The sequence below is a fragment of the Nomascus leucogenys genome, chromosome 18, assembly GCF_006542625.1.
Source record: "Nomascus leucogenys isolate Asia chromosome 18, Asia_NLE_v1, whole genome shotgun sequence".
NCBI classification, from domain to species: Eukaryota; Metazoa; Chordata; class Mammalia; order Primates; family Hylobatidae; genus Nomascus; species Nomascus leucogenys.
This window is the reverse complement of record NC_044398.1, coordinates 24,658,762-24,678,932: the sequence shown is the minus strand read 5'-3', so window position 1 is coordinate 24,678,932 and position 20,171 is coordinate 24,658,762. Positions and strand designations below refer to the sequence as shown.

General features: G+C 37.4%; 1 protein-coding gene across 3 annotated transcripts in view; it reads right to left on the bottom strand.

The window, feature by feature from the left end:
• ADK (adenosine kinase) overlaps window positions 1–20,171 on the bottom strand; it is a 581,536-nt gene that overhangs the window by 92,417 nt on the left and 468,948 nt on the right. For all 3 annotated transcript variants that reach the window (XM_003271274.4, XM_003271273.4, XM_003271272.3), the window contains one exon: window positions 19,715–19,829. In XM_003271274.4, coding sequence (XP_003271322.1) covers window positions 19,715–19,829 — 115 coding nt within the window. The remainder of the gene's footprint in view (window positions 1–19,714; window positions 19,830–20,171) is intronic.

The following is a 20,171-nucleotide window of genomic DNA, read 5'->3' as shown; positions in this document are numbered from 1 at the left end:
AGTATATAAAATTAGAGCTAGATAGGAGGAATAAATTCTAGTGTTCTACAGCACTGTAGGATAACTACAGTTAATAATATATTACATAGTTTCAAATAGTGAGAAGGAGGATATTGAATGTTCCCAATACAAAGAAATGATAAATGTTTGAGATGATGGACATACTAATTGCTCTGCTCTGATCACCATACATTATATATATCAAAACATCACAATGGGCAGGGCATGGTGGCTCAAGCCCATAATCCCAGCAAGTTGAGAGGCCAAGTTGAGAGGATCGTTTAAGCTCAGGAGTTTGAGACCAGCCTGGGCAACACAGTGAGACCTCATCTCTAATAAAAATAAAAAAAATTAGCCAGGTGTGGTGACACGTGCCTGTAGTCCCAGCTACTCAGGAGGCCGAGGTGGGAAAATCGCCTGAGCCTGGAAGATACAGGTTGCAGTGAGCTGTGATCATGCCACTGTACTCTGGCCTTCTGGCCTGGGTGACAGAGCAAGACCCTCTCTTAAAACACCAAACCCATCACTATATACCCCATAAATATTTGCAATTATTATGTGGAAATTAAAAAAAATCTTTAAAAACCAGACCTACAAATGACTGAGATATTGTAGTTTTCAGACACAGAATTTATTACTACTATGATTAATATGTTAGAAAAAAATAGATGACAAGGTAGAGGATTATACTATAGAACTAGGATGAATAAGAAATAATCAGATTCTTTAGAAAATAAAAAAAGGGACTATTGAAATAAAGTATCTACTAGATTTTTTTTTTTTTTTTGAGACAGAGACTTGCTTTGTCTCCCAGGCTGGAGTGCAGTGGTGCAATCGTGGCTCACTGCAACCTCTGCCTCCTGGGTTCAAGCAATTCTCCTGCCTCAGTCTCCCGAGTAGCTGGGAGTACAGGCACCTGCCACCATGCCCAGGTAATTTTTCTATTTTTGGTAGAGACAGGGTTTCACCATGTTGCCTGGGCTGGTCTTGAACTCCTGGCCTCAAGTGATCTGCCCACCTTGGCCTCCCAAAGTGCTGGGATTACAGGCATGAGCCACTGCACCCAGCTGCACTGGATGTTTTGAAATGCAGATGGGACAAAGCAGAAGAGAGAATCAGGGAACTAAATGCCAGGTCAGTGCAAAATATACAGCCTGAAGCTTGGGGAGGAAAAGGGGTAAAAATACAAAAAAAAAAAAAAAAAAAAAGAAAAGAGCATAAAAGGCATATGGGATACAATGAAAAGACCTAGTATATGTATAACTAGATTCCCAAGTATAAACAGTTCTAGTATCTAAAGAGATAATGGCTGAGAATTTTCCAAATCTGATGAAAGTCATCAATCACAGATTCAAGAAGCACTAAAAATCCCAGCCGGATAAATAAAAGGAAAACCAGAACTAAGGATAAAGTTTGACAAATTCTAAAAAGCAGCTAGAGAAAATACAAATATTATATATAAAAGAGCAGAATAAGAGTAACAGCTGACTTCTCAACAAAAATAAGAGAATCCAAAAGATAATGGAAGGCCATTTATAAAGAACTCAAAAAGTGTAACTCCCAACATAGAGAACTATACGCATTGAAAGGCAAAAGGAAACTTTCATACAAACAAAAACTGAGAATTCAGGCTGGGCACGGTGGCTCACACCTGTAATCCCAGCACTTTGGGAGGCCGAGGTGGGCAGATCACTTGAAGTCAGGAGTTAGTGACCAGCCTGGCCAACATGGCAAAACCGTCTCTACTAAAAACACAAAAACTAGCTGGGTATGATGGCGCATGCCTGTAATCCCAGCTACTCAGGAGGCTGAGGCATGAGAACTACTTGAAACTGGAAGGTGGAGGCTGCAGTGAGCTGAGATCACACCACTGCACTCCAGCCTGGGCAACAGGGTGAGACTGAGAAGCTAAAAGAGAAGAAAAAGAAAAAAATACTTGATCAATCCAAAAACAGCAGGAAAGGAGAGAAAAAAGAAGATACACATGTGAGACAGAACAAAAAGAGTAAGATGTAAGATATGAACACAAATACATTAGTAACTTATATTAAATATAAACAGGCCGATTAAAATATGAAGATTGTCAGAATTAATTAAAAAACAACAAAAGTCATATCAGAATACAGAAAGGTTGAAAATAAAGGAATGAAAACAGAGATATCATGTAAACACTAACCAATAGAAAGCTGGCATAGATATTAAGGCAAGATGCATCATTAGAGATTAGGAAGGACATTTCATAAGGTAAAAGGTTCAATGCATCAGGAAGACGTGAGAATTCCAAATTTATATACACTTAGTAAGATAGCTTTAAAATACATAAAGCAAGGCTGGCATGGTGGCTCATGCCTGTAATCCCCACACTATGGGAGCCCAAGGTGGGTGCATTGCTTGAGCCCAGAAGTTCGAGACCAGCCTGGGCAAGACAGTGAGACCTTGTCTCTTCAAAAAATTTAAAAAATTAGCATGGTGGTACGTGCCTGTAATCCTAGCTACTTGGGAAGCTGAAGTGGGAGGACTGTTTGAGCCCAGGAGGTGGAGGCTGCAGTGAGCCTGGATAGCACCACTGCACTCCAGCCTGGGTGACAGGACGAGACCCTCTCTCAAAAAAACAAACAGAAAACAAAATAACATCACATCAAATCCAATAAGATATTAAAAAGATATGCCAATGTTGGCATTATTCCAAGAATGCAAAGGTGAAATATCTTTCCATAATCAATCTGTAATTCACACATTAAAAGAAAAAAGGGAAAAAAATCATATTTTGCATGCAAAAACATTATCTGATGAAATTCAACAACTATTCATGATTTTAAAAAAATCTCTTAAGAACAAAACAAAAACTCTTAGCAAACTATTAGCGGAAAGAAATTTCCTTTATCTGATAGAGTATCTACAAAGAGACTATAGCAAACATTATCCTTTTTCATAAAATATTGAAGGTTTTTCAACTGATAATTGGGAATAGACAAAGGTGCTCACTATAATCATTTCAATTTACTTGTATTCTACCTGTCTTACTGTGCTAACTAGTGTAGTAAGAAAAAAAGTACTGTATGAGAATGGAAAAGTAGAAATGCAATTATTTTTATTCACAGATGGTATAATTATACGCATAGAAAATCCAAAATAATTATCTGATATGTTATTGCAGTTAATATGTGAAAAAGATCATTATTTAAAAATCTATATACCAGTAAAAAACAAATAGAAACAGAAACCTAAAAGGATGCCATTTAAATATAGATAGCATCGAAAACCTAAGAATCTTAGAAAAGATACATATACAAGACCTTTACACTGAAAAGAAAAAAACATCCTGAGAAAAATTAAAGACTGCATAAATAGAGGAAAATATGGATTGGAAGACAAAACACTGTAAAGAAATAAGTTTTCTCCAAATTGACTTGCAGATTCAATATAATCTGAAAAAAATTCTAGTAAGGAATTTTTAAAAAATTTCTTTGGTGACAATTAACAGGCCAGTTCTAGAATTTAAGTAGAAATGCGAAGAGCCAAGAAAAGCCAGGATAATCTTGAAGAACAAACTCAGAAGACTGACACTGCCAGATAAAAAGACTGATTATAAACCTAAGTTATCAGGAGAGTGTGCAATTGGTAAAGGATAGAGAATGAGGACAATGAAATAGCCTAAAAAAAGACTCACCCATATAAGGTCATCTGAAACGTGACAAAGGTGTCAATGTAATGCAGTTAGGGAAAGGATATTCCTGTCAATGAATGATGCCGGGTCAATTGGTTATTCATATGGGGAAAATAGATGAATCATTCTCCCTACCCTACACCTTATATATATAAAAATTAATCTTAGATGAATTGTGCTAGTTGAAAAAAGTAAAAGAATAGAAGTTTTAGAAAAAAACAACAGAAGAATATCTTCACAAGTTTGAGATATGCCATGATTTTCTTTAAAGGAATATGAGAAGCACTAATCATAAGGGGAAAACATTATGAATTGCACTATATTAAAACCAAGAACTTTTGTTTATCAAAAGATACCATGAAGACAGTGAAAATGCAAGCCACAGAGTAGCAGGAGATATCTACAATACATTTATCTAACAAAAGACTTGCATACAGGCTGTAAAAAGAATTCTAAATCAATAAGACAACTCAATATGGGCAAAAGACCCCAACAGCAATACAATCAAAGAAGATATCCAAATGCCAGTAAGCAAGGCCAGGCACGGTGGCTCACGCTTGTAATCCCAGCACTTTGGGAGGCCAAGGCAGGTGGATCACTTGAGGTCAGGAGTTCAAGACCAGCCTGGCCAACATGGTGAAACCCCATCTCTACTAAAAATTAAAAAATGAGCCGGGCATGATGGTGGGCGCCTGTAGTCCCAACTATTCAGGAAGCCGAGGCAAGGGAATAGCTCGAACCCAGGAGGTGGAGATTGCAGTGAGCTGACATCGTGCCACTGCACTCCAGCCTGGGCAACAGAGTGAGGCTCCATCTCAAAAAACAAAACAAAACTACACACAAAAAAACAAATGCCAGTAAGCAGATGAAAAGGAGCTCCATCTCACTACACATCAGAAAAATTCCAATCAAAATCATTATGAGGTCTATTACATACTCATCAGAATGGCTAAAATTAAAAAGATGGATAGTAGCAAATACTGGTAGAGATGTGGAACAATTAGTGCCATCTCATAAAATTGGGGGAGTTTATATTGGTATCATCCTTGCAAATCCGGAACTGAAAAATGTAACTCTTTGGTATCATAACTATGGTGGTGGTTACATGATCTTACGCATTTGTCAAAACCCACAGAACTTGACACTACAAAAAGTGAATTTTATTTATTGAGAAAATAAAACCCCAGGATGTGAAAAGAAACCAAAATGGAATACTCTTAACAAATGACCCTACCTCTATTACAAATGAATAATGTAACCATAATGAATGGATGAAATAAAAGAACTAATTTACTTTGGATAACTATATATTGACTGGACACTATTGGGCTACAGAAAAAAAGAACTGTAAGCAAATATTATACTCTAAAGGGTAAATCTCTTTCTCATACAAGGGTATGGGCCAGCAATTCAAAACTACTTTAGGATAAAACAAATAAGTAAATACATTTTAGATAATGAGAGCCAGAATTTTCAATGTCAAAGGAAGAAGTTGTAAAAAAGGAAGAATGAAGGCTAGAATGAACCTTGTGTTGCTGGACTGAAATAAAAGTTATTGGTATGACTTCATGTTTTAAAAATATATAAACATATAGATACAGAAATAAATATAGATGAGTATACACAGGTTATTATACATACATATATTGCCAAGTTCTGTTTGCTAAGAGGGCCTAGAAGCAAAGACACTCAAGGAACAAAGAGCATATCTAGAGCACAGTTACAGGTTTCTAAAAACCTTTCTTCAATAAAGGGAACCAGGGTTCCTTGGAGAAATAGTTGATTACAGGACTGAAGTGGAGAAAATACAACGTGAGCCCGAGGGATCTTATGTTGCCAAAAAGTAAGAAAGTGCACAAAAATGGACAAAAGTCTACATACTGAGTGGTTCCATTTCAAAAACAGGCAAAGCTAACTGTCAGTAGTAGAAGCTAAGACAATGGTTACCTTCGGTGGGGATCAAGATTAGGAGGGGGCACAAGGAGAAGCTTCTAAAGTGCTATAAATATTGTATTTCCTGATCTGGTTACAGCTACACAGGTCCATCCACTTAATGAAAAGTTGTATCAATTTTGTACGCACAATATACTTCAATACAAACTGTACAAGATGGTCTACAGTCTGTGGTGGTTGTTACATGTTATTTAGTAACATATTTGTGGGTTTTACTATATGTAATCTATATCTCAACAAATCTGACTTAAACATCCCTCCAGAAATCAGTGCTATAATAGGGCTTATATCTGCTTAGGATAGGCTGCCTCTTATTTTGCCTTCTAGCAGGATCCTTTTCAATAAAAAGGTGAGAGTTGAAAGAAGTCTCATTTCTTCAGGCTTGAGATCACTGAACTAAATGAACCACATCCCAAAGATACTACTTTGTCAAAAATGTGACAGGTCCACATGTTATTCTAAATTATTTTTGACCAATTAATTAAAGGAGTTTATCTTTTGTGATTACAATAATCTAAAAATGGAACATGAGCTAATAACTTAGTAACGTACATTCATAGGTGAGAAATATATTTTCTCTAAGATCTTACCTGGTAAGAACTTTTTTCTATGAATGCCATACAAGACATTTTAAAAGAATGCCACTTAGTTTATTCTATCTTTACCATCACCAATCTATGCCAACAAGATTATCATTAAAAATTGATTTGGCTGTAGTAGAGACATTTTCAAAATGATTTATATTAATATTTTGAGTCGGGATCATGTGCTGACATTATTCTTCCAATGCTGAGACTGTTTTCCTTTAGAGTTTGCATTTTCTAATGCACATTTTCTGAACTTTACGTCTACCAGAATTGCAAATCACACTGACCTTTTCTGAGTAATGGGCAGCACTGAATGTTTTCATAGAACATGAAAACTTAACTAGCAGATGAGGTAACACATTTCTTTAAGGACTCAGGAACATGAAGACAAGTAACGTCGATAACCCCGTTTATTTAAAATAAAATGACAAAGGGCATTGGGATGTAACTTTGTTAAATTACAAGCACTTCAAAGGTAGGAGACTATTTAAAGTAAACTGTAGATTGCCTGTAAGTGTGGATGGATTTTGAAGGATCAAAAAAAGAAGCATTTCCCAAGGCCTGAGTTATTGAAGAACTAGACCCTTAGCTGTTAAAAGGTTCTGTTTTCGTTATTCCACCGGATCACGGAACTTGCAGCATTATTAAATCACCTAATCCAGTGATTCTCAAAGTGACAGGTGGAGGATAGACAGCATTGCTCTATCACCTAAGGGAACATTTTCAACCATACAGAATCCTACACTCCCCTTGCCCCAGACTGTACTGCCCGCATTCTCAAACATCTCCTTGAAGATGTATTTTCTAATACTCCTCACAGGGTTGTATCAGATTGAAAGAAAGGTGCTTTTAAGAAGGCAGGGCAGCTGAATAGCCAAAGCAATCCTAAGCAAAAAACGAAGCCAGAGGCATCACATTACCTGACTTCAAACTACACTACTAGGGTATAGTAACCAAAATAGCATGGTATTGGCACAAAAATAGACACATAGATCAATGGAACAAAATAGAGAACCCAGAAGTAAAGCCACAAACCTACAACCAACTGATCTTAAACAAAGTCAATAAAAATAAACAGTGATGAAAGGACACTCAATTCAATAAATGATATTGGGAAAACTCGCTAGCCATATGCAGAATAATGAAATTGGACCCCTACCTCTCACCATATACAAAAATTAACCCAAGATAGACTAAAGACTTACACATAAAACCTCAAACTATAAAAATCCTAGAAAAAACCCAGGAGAAACTATTCTGCACATAGGCCTAGGCAAAGAATTTATGACTAAGACCTCAAAAGCAAATGCAACAAAAATGAACATTGACCACTGTAACTTAACTAAAGGGTTTCTGCACAACAAAAGTAACTATCAACAAAGTAAACAGACAGCCTACAGAATGGGAGAAAATATTTGCAAACTATGCAACCAACAAAGGACTAATATCCAGAATCTATAAGGAACCTAAACAAATTAACAAGAAAAACCCAAACAACTCCATTAAAAAGTAGGCAAGGGACATGAACAAATGCTTCTCAAAATAAGACATACAGCTGGGCATGGTGGCTCACGTCTGTAATCTCAGCACTTTGCAAGGCTGAGGCAGAAGAACTGCTTGAGCCTCAAGAAGTATGAGACCAGCCTGAGCAACATAGCAAGGCCCTTTCTCTATAAAACAGAAATAAATCAATAAAATTTTTTAAAATGGGAACATAGAAGCAGCCAACAAACATATGAAAAATGTTCCACATCACTAATAATCAGAGAAATGCAAATTAAAACCACAATGAGGTATCATCACACTAGTTAGCACAGCTATTATTAAAAAGTCAAAAAATTACACATTGGCGAGGATACAGAGAAAAGGAAACACATACTGTTGGTGGGAATGTAAGTTAGTTCGGCCCCTGTGGAAAGCAGTTTGGAACTTTCTCAAAGAACTAAAAACAGGATTACCATTCAGTCCAACAACCCCACTACTGGGTATCTACCCAAAGTAAAAGAAATTGTTCTGCCAAAAAGATACCTGCATTCTTATGTTTATTACAGCACTATTCATAATGGCAAAGTCATGGAATCAAGCTAAGTGTCCATCAACAGTGGACTGGATAAAGAAAGTGTGGTACATATACACCATGGAATACTATGCAGCCATAACAAAGAAGGAAATAATGTCCTTTGCAGCAGCATAGATGCAGCCAGAGGACATTATCCAAAGTGAATTAACCCAGAAACAGAAAACCATATGCTCCACACTCTCACTTATAAGTGGGAGGTAAACAATGGGTATACATGGACATAAAGGGGGAGGCAGGAAGTGGGTGGGGGTGAGTTGAAAAACTACCTATAGGGTATTATATTCACTATTTGGGTGACGGGTTCAATAGAAGCCCAAACCCCAGCCTTATGTAATATATCCATGTAACAACTCTGAAAAAGTATCACACCCTCCCCCAATTCTAAAATTAAAAAAAAAATTAAGGTAGGACTGTATTTACCAAAAACACACTAGGTGATTTTGATGTGATAGCACCAGTCTTCCAGTTGAAAACATCTGACTTAATATATTTTCTCCCTTTGTGAAAAATTACAATTGAAACAAGAAGTCTGGTGTTCAGAAAAGTCTATAATTTAGGCCAGGTGTGGTGGCTCACACCTGCAATCCTAGCATTTTAGGAGGGAGGCCTAGGAAGGCAGATTACTTCAGCTCAGGATTACTTGAGCATGGGCAACAAGGCAAAACCCAGTCTCCACCAAAGAAAAAATACAAAAAATTAGCTGGGCAGGGTGGTAGGCACCTGTAGTCCCGGCTACTTAGGAGGCTGGGAAGGGAGGATCGCTTGAGCATGGTTGAGGTTCCAGTGAGCCATGATTGTGCCACTGTACTCCAGCTTGGGCGACAGAGCGAGGCCTGGTCTTAAAACAAACAAAACAGAAAAATCTACAATTTATTTTTCAGTGGACCTATTTAATTGGAAACACATTATTTCCAATTCAGAACAAAAATCGTATTGCTTTCTCCAATTTTTGGTGATTTATTTAGTATAGAAACTTGGGGAAGTTAAACTTTCTATAAAGCACTATATATGTGTTTACATACATATATATATTTACTTTGTTACTACAATGCTTAATATAATAAGGTGTTATTGTATGAAGATCTCATTAGTAGTTGCTCTCCAGCAGGTAAAGAACATGTTAGTTTTTCCAGTTTATAAACACAGAAATGATTTCCTTCACCTTACTGACAAGTTATTCAACAGATTCATTCAACATTTATAAAGAGGATCAAAATGGACAGTCATCTTTTCTGCCTTCACCCCCAGCATCTTACTCTTTAGGTTAATTTTTTTTTAATTGAAATCTTTTCTGCCTTCACCCCCAGCATCTTACTCTTTAGGTCAATTTTTTTTTAAATTGAAAAATAAGCTTAAAAAATAAAAATATACATAAAATTTAACATTTTAAGCATTGTTGAATATACAGCTCAGTGCCATTGTACATTCATATTATTGTGCAATTATCACTACCCATCTTTACAACTTTTTCATCCTCCAAAACTGAAACTTTTTACCCATTAAACAATAACTTCCTATTCAGCCCTCCCCCAGCCCCTGGCTAACATCATTCTACTTTGTCTATAAAGCTAACTACTCTAGGTATGTCACATAAATGGAATCACACAGTAATTATCCCATTGTGACTGGCTTATTTCACTTAGCATAATGTCTTCAAGGTTCATCTATGTTGTAGTGCATGTTAGGATTTCCTTCTTTTATAAAGCTGAATAATATTCCTTTGTATGTATATATCACATTTTATTTATCTGTTCATCTGTTGATGGACACTTGGATTGCTTCTACCTTTTGGTTATTGTGAATAATGCTGCTATGAAGATGGGTGGACATATATCTGTTTAGGTTCCTGCTTCAATTATTTTGGACATATACTCAGCTATGGAATTGCCCAGCCTGTTACTCTTAATATTCTTCAGTGCCCAGCATTCCCTTGAAAATTTTTTTCGAACTCAATTAACCTGCAAGGGCTGAAACAATGATTGGTATGTGACAGAACCTCTAGGGTAGATGGAAACTCAATCTGAAAGAGGTATGACCCATAAAACAGGGTGAGCGGAAAATACTTTAGATTTACAGGCAATTTAAAGAATTAAATTTATAAAATAGGAGAAAGTAGTTTATATATATCATATCTCAAAAGGAGATAGGTCTGTAGAATAAAATTCCAAGGAAACATTTTGATACATTATTGCTAAGTACTGCAAACTTAACAGTGCGATCATTTAAAAATAGGTTTGGGTGGCTGGCAAGATGGCTGAATAGGAATAGCTCTGGTCTGCACCTCCCAGCGAGGTCAACCCAGAAGGTGGAGAATTTCTACATTTCCAACTGAGAGTCCTGGCTCATCTCACTGGGACTGATTAGACAGTGGGTGCAACCCACGGAGGGCGAGCGGAAGCAGGGTGGGGCGTTGCCTTACCGGGGAAGCGCAAGGGGTCGAGAACTCCCTCCCCTAATCAAGGGAAGCCATGAGGGATTGTGCCGTGAGAAATGGTGCACTCTGGCCCAGATACTACACTTTTCCCATGGTCTTCACAACTCGCAGACCAGGAGATTCCTTCAGGTGCCTACACCACCAGGGCCCTGGGTCTCAAGCACAAAACTGGGCTGCTGTTTGGGCAGACACCGAGCTAGCTGCAGGAGTTTTTGTTCATACCACAGTGGCGCGTGGAACAGCAGTGAGACAGAACTGTTTACTCCCCTGGAAAGGAGGATAAAGCCAGGGAGCCAAGTGGTCTAGCGCAGCGGATCCCGCCCCGACGGAGCCCAGCAAGCTAAGATTTACTGGCTTGAAATCCTCGCTCCCAGCACAGCAGTCTGAAGACCTGGGATGCTCAAGCTTGGTGGGGGGAGGGGCAACTGCCATTACTGAGGCTTGAGTAGGCGGTTTTCCCCTCACAGTGTAAACAAAGATGCAAACAAAGTTCACAAAAAAAGTTTGAACTGGGTGGAGCCTACTGCAGCTTGGAAAAGCCACTGTAGCCAGACCGCCTCTCTAGATTCCTCCTCTCTGGGCAGGGCATCTCGGAAAGAAAGGCAGCAGCCCCAGTCAGGGGCTTATAGATAAAACTTCCATCTCTCTGGGACAGAGCACCTGGGGGAAGGAACAGCTATGGGCACAGGTTCAGCAGACTTAAACTTTCCTGGCTACTGGCTCTGAAGAGAGCAGCAAATCTCCCAGCACAGCGCTCGAGCTCTGCTAAGGGACTGACTGCCTCTGGGTCCCTGACTCCCATGCCTCCTGACTGGGAGATGCCTCACAGCAAGGGTCGACAGACCCCTCATATAGGAGAGCTCCAGCTAGCATCTGGCGGGTGCCCCTCTGGGACAAAGCTTCCAGAGGAAGGAACAGGCAGTAATCTTTGCTGTTCTGCAGCCTCTGCTGGTGATACCCAGGCAAACAGGGTCTGAAGTGGACTTCCAGCAAACTCCAGCAGACCTGCAGCAGAGGGGCCTGACTGTTAGAAGGAAAACTAACAAAAGAAAGGAACAGCACCAACATCAACAAAAAGGATGTCCACACAAAAACCCCATCCGAAGGTCACCAGCATCAAAGACCAAAGGTAGATAAATCCAGGAAGATGAGGAAAAACCAGTGCAAAAAGGCTGAAAATTTCAAAAACCAGAATGCCTCTTCTCCTCCAAAGGATCACAACTCCTCACCAGCAAGGGAACAAAACTGGATGGAGAATGAGTTTGACAAATCGACAGAAGTAGGCTTCAGAAGGTGAGTAATAACAAATTCCGCCAAGCTAAAGGACCATGTTCTAACCCAATGCAAGGAAGCTAAGAACCTTGAAAAAAGGTTAGAGGAATTGCTAACTAGAATAACCAGTTTAGGGAAGAACATAAATGACCTGATGGAGCTGAAAAACACAGAACGAACACTTCGTGAAGCGTACACAAGTATAATAGCCAAATTAGTCAAGCAGAAGAAAGGATATCAGAGATTGAAGGTCAACTTAATGAAATAAAGCATGAAGACAAGATTAGAGAAAAAAGAATGGAAAGGAACTAACAAACCTCCAAGAAATATGGGACTATATGAAAAGACCAAACCTATACTTGACTGGTGTGCCTGAAAGTGATGGGGAGAATGGAACCAAGTTGGAAAACACTCTTCAGAATATTATCCAAGAGAGCTTCCCCAACCTAGCAAGACAGGCCAACATTCAAATTCAGGAAATACAGAGAACACCACAAAGATACTCCTTGAGAAGAGCAACCCCAAAACACATAATTGTCAAATTCACCAAGGTTGAAATGAAGGAGAAAGTATTAAGGGCAGCCAGAGAGAAAGGTCAGGTTACCCACAAAGGGAGGCCCATCAGACTAACAGCTGATTTCTCTGCAGAAACCCTATAAGCCAGAAGAGAGTGAGGGCCAACATTCAACATTCTTAAAGAAAAGAATTTTCAACCCAGAATTTCATATCCAGCCAAACTAAGCTTCATAAGCAAAGGAGAAATAAAATCCTTTACAGACAAGCAAATGCTGAGAGATTTTGTCACCACCAGGCCTGCCTTACAAGAGCTCCTGAAGGAAGCACTAAATATGGAAAGGAAAAACTGGTACCAGCCACTGCAAAAACATACCAAATTGTAAAGACCATCAAGACTATGAAGAAACTACATCAACTAACAGGCAAAATAACCAGCTAGCATCATAATGACAGGATCAAATTCACGCATAATATATTAACCTTAAATGTAAATGGGCTAAATGCCCCATTTGAAAAACACAGACTGGAAAATTGGATAAAGAGTCAAGACCCATTGTTGTGCTGTATTCAGGAGACCCAACTCATGTGCAAAGACACACGTAGGTTCAAAATAAGGGGATGGAGGAATATTTACAAAGCAAGTGGAAAGCAAAAAAAAAAAGCAGGGGTTGTAATCCTAGTCTCTGATAAAACAGACTTTAAACCAACAAAGATCAAAAAAGACAAAGAAGGGCATTACATAATGGTAAAGGGATCAATTCAACAAGAAGAGCTAACTATCCTAAATATATATGCACCCAATACAGGAGCACCCAGATTCATAAAGCAAGTTCTTAGAGACCTACAAAGAGACCTAGATTCCCACACAATAATAGTGGGAGATTTTAACACCCCACTGTCAATATTAGATCAACGAGACCGAAAATTAACAACGATATTCAGGACTTGAATTCAGCTCTGGCCAAGCAGACCTAATAGACATCTACAGAACTCTCCACCCCAAATCAACAGAATATACATTCTTCTCAGCACCACATCGCACTTATTCTAAAATTGACCACATAATTGCAAGTAAAACACCCCTCAGCACATGCAAAATAATGGAAATCATAAACAGTCTCTCAGACCACAGTGCAATCACATTAGAACTCAGGACTAAGAAACTCACTCAAAACCACACAACTGCATGGAAACTGAACAATCTGTTCCTGAATGACTACTGGGTAAATAATGAAATTAAGGCAGAAATAAATAAGTTCTTTAAAACCAATGAGAACAGAGACACAATGTACCAGAATCTCTGGGACACAGCTAAAGCAGTGTTAAGAAGGACATTTATGGCACTAAATGCCCACAGGAGAAAGCAGGAAAGATCTAAAATCAACACCCTAACATCACAATTAAAAGAACTAGAGAAGCAAGAGCAAACACATTCAAAAGCTAGCAGAAGGCAAGAAATAACTAAGATCAGAGCAGAAGTGAAGGAGTTAGACACAAAAAATCCTTCCAAAAATCAATGAATCCAGGAGCTGGTTTTTTCAAAAGATTAACAAAATAGATAGACTGCTAGCTAGACTAATAAAGAAGAAAAGAGATAAGAATCAAACAGACACAATAAAAAATGATAAAGGGGAGATCACCACTGATCCCACAGAAATATAAACTACCATCAGAGGATACTATAAACATCTCTACGCAAATAAACTAGAAAATCTAGAAGAAATGGATACATTCCTGGACACATACACCCTCCCAAGACTAAACCAGGAAGAAGTTGAATCCCTAAATAGACCAATAACAAGTTCTGAAACTGAGGCAGTAATTAATAGCCTATCAACCAAAAAAAGCCCAGGAGCAGACGGATTCACAGCTGAATTCTATCCGAGGTACAAAGAGGAGCTGGTACCATTCCTTCTGAAACTATTCCAAACAATAGAAAAAGAGGGACTCCTCTCTAATTTATTTTATGAGGCCAGCATCATCCTGACAGCAAAACCTGGCAGAGACAACAAAAAAAGAAAATTTCAGGCCAATATCCCTGATGAACATTGATGCAAAAGTCCTCAATAAAATTATGGCAAACTGAATCCAGAAGCACATCAAAAACCTTATCCATCATAATCAAATCGGCTTCATCCCTGGGATGCAAGGCTGGTTCAACATATGCAAATTAAGAAACGCAATCCATCACATAAACAGAACCAGTGACAAAAGCCACATGATTATCTCAATAGATGCAGAAAAGGCCTTCGATAAAATTCAACACTCCTTCATGCTAAAAACTCTCAAAAAACTAGGTATTGATGGAACATATCTCAAAATAATAAGAACTATTTCTGACAAACCCACAGCCAATATCACGCTGAATGGGCAAAAGCTGGAAGGATTGCCTTTGAAAACCGGCACAAGACAAGGATGCCCTCTCTCGCCACTCCTATTCAACATAGTATTGGAAGTTCTGACCAGGGCAATCAGGCAAGAGAAAGAAATAAAGGGTATTCAAATAGGAAGAGAGGAAGTCAAATTGTCTCTGTCTGCAGATGACATGACATATCTAGAAAACCCCAGCGTCTCAGCCCAAAATCTCCTTAAAGCTGATAAGCAACTTCAGCAAAATCTCAGGATACAAAATCAATGTGCAAAAATCACAAGCATTCCTATATACCAATAATAGACAAACAGGGAGCCAAATCATGAGTGAACTCCCATTCACAATTGCTACAAAGAGAATAAAATACCTGGGAATACAACTTAACAAGGGATGTGAAGGACCTCTTCAAGAACTACAAACCATTGCTCAAGGTAATAAGAGAGGACACAAACAAACAGAAAACCATTCCATGCTCACGGATAGGAAGAATCAATATCGTGAAAATGGCCATACTACCCAAAGTAATTTACAGATTCAATGCTTTCCCCATCAAGCTACCACTGACTTTCTTCACAGAATTAGAGAAAATTAAATTTCATATGGAACCAAAAAAGAGCCCATATAGCCAAGACAATCCTAAGCAAAAAGAACAAAGCTGGAGGCATCATGCTAACCTGACTTCAAACTATACTATAAGGCTACAGTAACCAAAACAGCATGGTACTGGTATGAAAACAGATATATAGATCAATGGAACAGAACAGAGGCCTCAGAAATAATGCCACACATCTACAACCATCTGATCTTTGACTAATCTGACAAAAACAAGCAATGGGGGAAAAGAATCCCTATTTAATAAATGGTGCTGGGAAAATTGACTAGCCATATAGAGAAAACTGAAACTGGACCCCTTCCTTACACCTTATACAAAAATTAACTCAAGATAGATTAAAGACTTAAACCTAAAACCTAAAACCATAAAAACCCTAGAAGAAAACCTAGGCAATACCATTCAGGACATAGGCATGGGCAAAGACTTCATGACTAAAACACCAAAAGTCATGGCAACAAAAGTCAAAACTGACAAATGGGATCTAATTAAACTAAAGAGCTTCTGCACAGCAAATGAAACTATCATCAGAGTGAATGGGCAACCTACAGAATGGGAGAAAATTTTTGCAATCTATCCAGCTGACAAAGGGCTAGTATCCAGAATCTACAAAGAACTTAAACAGATTTACAAAAAACAAACAAACAACCACATCAAAAAATGGGCAAAGGATATGAACAGACACTTCTCAAAAGAAGGTATTTATGCGGCCAACAAACACATGAAAAAAAGCTCATCATCCCTGGTCATTAGAGAAATGCAAATCAAAACCACAATGAGATACCATCTCATGTCTGTTAGAATGGTGATCATTAAAAAGTCATGAAACAACAAATGCTGGTGAGGATGTGGAGAAACAGGAACGCTTTTACACCATTGGTGGAAGTGTAAATTAGTTCAACCATTGTGGAAGACAGTGTGGCGATTCCTCAAGGATCTAGAACCAGAAATACCATTTGACCCAGCAATCCCATTACTGGGTATATACCCAAAGGATTATAAATCATTCTACTATAAAGACACATACACACGTATGTTTATTGCAGCACTATTCACAATAGCAAAGTCAACCCAAATGCCCATCAATGATAGACTGGCTAAATAAAATGTGGCACATATACACCATGGAATACTATGCAGCCATAAAAAGGATGAGTTCATGTCCTTTGCAGGGACATGGATGAAGCTGGAAACCATCATTCTCAGCAAACTAACACAGGAACAGAAAACCAAACACCACATGTTCTCACTCATAAGTGGGAGTTGAACAATGAGAACACACGGACACAAGGAGGGCAACATCACACACCAGGGCCTGTTGGGGGGTGGGGGAGCTCAGGGAGGGATAGCATTAGGAGAAATGCCTAATGTAGATGATGGGTTGATGGGTGCAGGAAACCACCATGGCATGTGTATACCTATGTAACAAACATGCACATTCTGCACATGTATCCCAGAACTTAAAGTATAATAAAAAAAATAGGTTTAAGGCACAATGATTCCTAATTAGTCTTTTAATATGTGTGTTAGCACTGCCTTGTGCCATTCTGGAATGTCACTTATGGTAAATTAAGGGACACTTTCCCTCCCTATCTTCCATTAGTATTTTAATGCTAGGAGGTGGGAAAAAGCTGATCCATATTCAAGAGGAAAGGAGGGAAAACAATAACAAATTGGCATCTCTTTTGTGAATTGCCCCACAGGCCAAGCATTTTTATGTTCTTAATCATTATTAAATGGCTTAACATGACACCCAGAGCCTGGCAAATGATTGCATCCTGACATGAGAACGAATTACAAATGAAATGAAAGATCAAGCCGTATTAGAGGACTGCCTCTGGGAAATGAAAATCTTTAATTCTCTTTTATTATTGACATTTATTTGGCTGCAATGAATAACAACATAGCAAAGAGATTCAGCTACGCTTGTGCACTGAATAGCTTATCCCAGGGCTCAAAACTGCATTAACATTTATCATGTTTGCTTTTGTAGCTGACACCACTGAACAGATTCTCTATCCATCTTGTATTTATCATGCATTGCAGATATAGTGCATCCTCTGATTTAAGTTCATTTTCATACGGTAGGAACAGCAAAGATTAGCCAGTGTCTTTCCTCAAATAAATTCCATCTTGTAAGCATTCCTAAGAATGGCTTAATAGATTTAATAAAGAATAAAATGAGTTCACAAGGAAATACAGTCACAGGATGGGGAGGTTAATTTTCAATTTTGGGAAAACTGCAAATTCACAATGAGGAAGACACTTGTACAGTATGTATATCTAGAATATACAAAGACTTAAAATGAATGTCTCCACAAAGAGCAACCAAAGAATATTTTGTAAATCTGAAGGTATTACTACAATTCCTATAAGAAGCCTGTATGTTTTTCACTTTTCTAAACTGTTCACTGCTAAGACAGGAATAATCCTTATACTATAGGAAGAAAGCAATTCAGATAGTTTATATCAATGCAGGGATATCTTTTCATGGTTTCTTTTCTCTCTTGTGCAAATTAACAACATGGTTCTTCTTGCCACCACAATAAAAGATTGCTAGTACTTGTGCCTTTTCTTACTTGATCCTCTTTGACTCTATTGATCTCCGTTCTTTTTTTTTTTTTTTTTGGAGACAGGGTCTTGGTCTGTCACCCATGCTGAGGTGCAGTGGAGAGATCATAGCTCAACACAGCCTTGAACTTCTGGGCTCAAGTGATCTTCTTGCATCAGCCTCCCAAGTAGCCAGGACTATGGGCATGTGTCACTACTCCCTCAGCTAATTTTTTTTTTAAATTTTTTTTTGTAGAGATGAAGTCTTGCTGTTACCAAGGCTGGTCTCCAACTCCTGGGATCAAGCAATCCTCCCACCTTGACTTCCCAAGGTGCTAGGGTTACAGGTGTGAGCCACTGTGCCCACTTGTCCTCCTTTCTTTTAATCCTTCCTAGAATTTAAGGATTAGCAAGGATATCAATGTGTCTTGGGAAAGCCACTCAACATCTCTGAATCTTGTTTCAAATTTTTTTAAAAAAACTTTTCTTTCTTTTTTTAAAGTTTTAATTATGGATAATTTAAAACATATCCACAAGTGGAGATAATAGCATAATGATGCCCCCATATATGCACTGTCTAGCTTCAACAATTAATTCATTACCAGTCTCATTTCATTTATACCCTCACTGAATTACTTTGAAGCAAATATTTTTTGAAACAAATTTCTGAATCTTGCTTTTGACTATTCTGAAATAAGAAAGTTGATCTATATGTATCTATGTATCCTATAACATCATGTTATAAACCTCAAATATAAAGAATAAAATTTATTTTAAAAAAGAAAGAAAGAAAATATCTTGACAGTAATTTCATCTTTGATCTGTTTCAGGCTTTATGTTTAATTCAACACAAATGTACTTCATATTCACTATAACATCTTTTTTCAAGATTTGCTGATCTCCTGAGTCAATACAATCCATATAGTTTGCACCAATAGGTAATAACTATAATTATATTTTACTTTGTACTTATATTTTATGAATATTATTTTAATTCCCAGTTAGATCTTTAAGGTTCCTATTTTATATTTCAGTGTTCAGCAGAGTACTGAACAAACACATAGGTAATACTAAATTGCTCCAGTTTACAATAACTAATCAACTGATTGGTTTTAATCTGAATGGTACAGACAGAATTAAAACATTTATATTTTGGTTTTAATAGTGGGTAGCTCCATATTAACACTATTAATCATTTTAATCAATAACATGTTTGCTTACTAGATGAAATTCCTATTTTATGAGTGTTATAAAATAGATGGTAAAATAAAACAAAAAATGGGATTTTCTTCTTGAACGAAAAATGGAAAATGTAACTTAGTTCTGGATTTTATTTGTTCATAATTGAGTAAATTTATTTTACTCTAGTGCAGGTATTTTATAAATGAAATGTATTCTTTTTTTCAGGAAAGATATTTCTTGATTGACAAAATCCCCAAGATAACTAAGTAAATAAATTATATCAAAGTGGTTTACTTAACTAAATGTTAATAAACTATCTTCTTGAACATGAAATCTTTTCTACTGAGATACAGGGTAGAAATATTTATTAAAATAAAATATTTTATTTTATATATAGTATATGTATATTGTATATATTAGAAAGAATACAGAATTTTTTTAAATTGATTAATCTCCATAATACTAGATTCATCACACATTTCCCACATGTACCTGTAGCCATTATAGTGTCATCTCTCCCTTGGGTGAAGATCACGATTCGCTGCCTCTTTGAGTTCATCTTTGGCAGGGCTTGTGTCTTTTTGGCTATCTCTTTAATGTCTTTAGTCTATTAATAGAAGGAAGGAAAAAATTCTCATGACCAATAAAATAAAACAAAACTTTATTAGTAGATTAACAATTTAGCTTCTATTGATCAAAATAAGAGACCTGCATATCTATTAAGAGACATTAAAAATTTCTTTAACCATATACAAAAGTAAATAGAATAGCACAGTGACTTCCAAGGAACCCATCAATGATCTACACAAATTTAAAATGTATGATGAATCTTATTTCACCTATATCCTCATCCACTTGCTTTTCGGATTATTCTAAAGTAAACCCCAAGAACTATATATAATTTCATCTATAAATGTTTTAGTATATATCTTTGAAAGGTAATGATAAA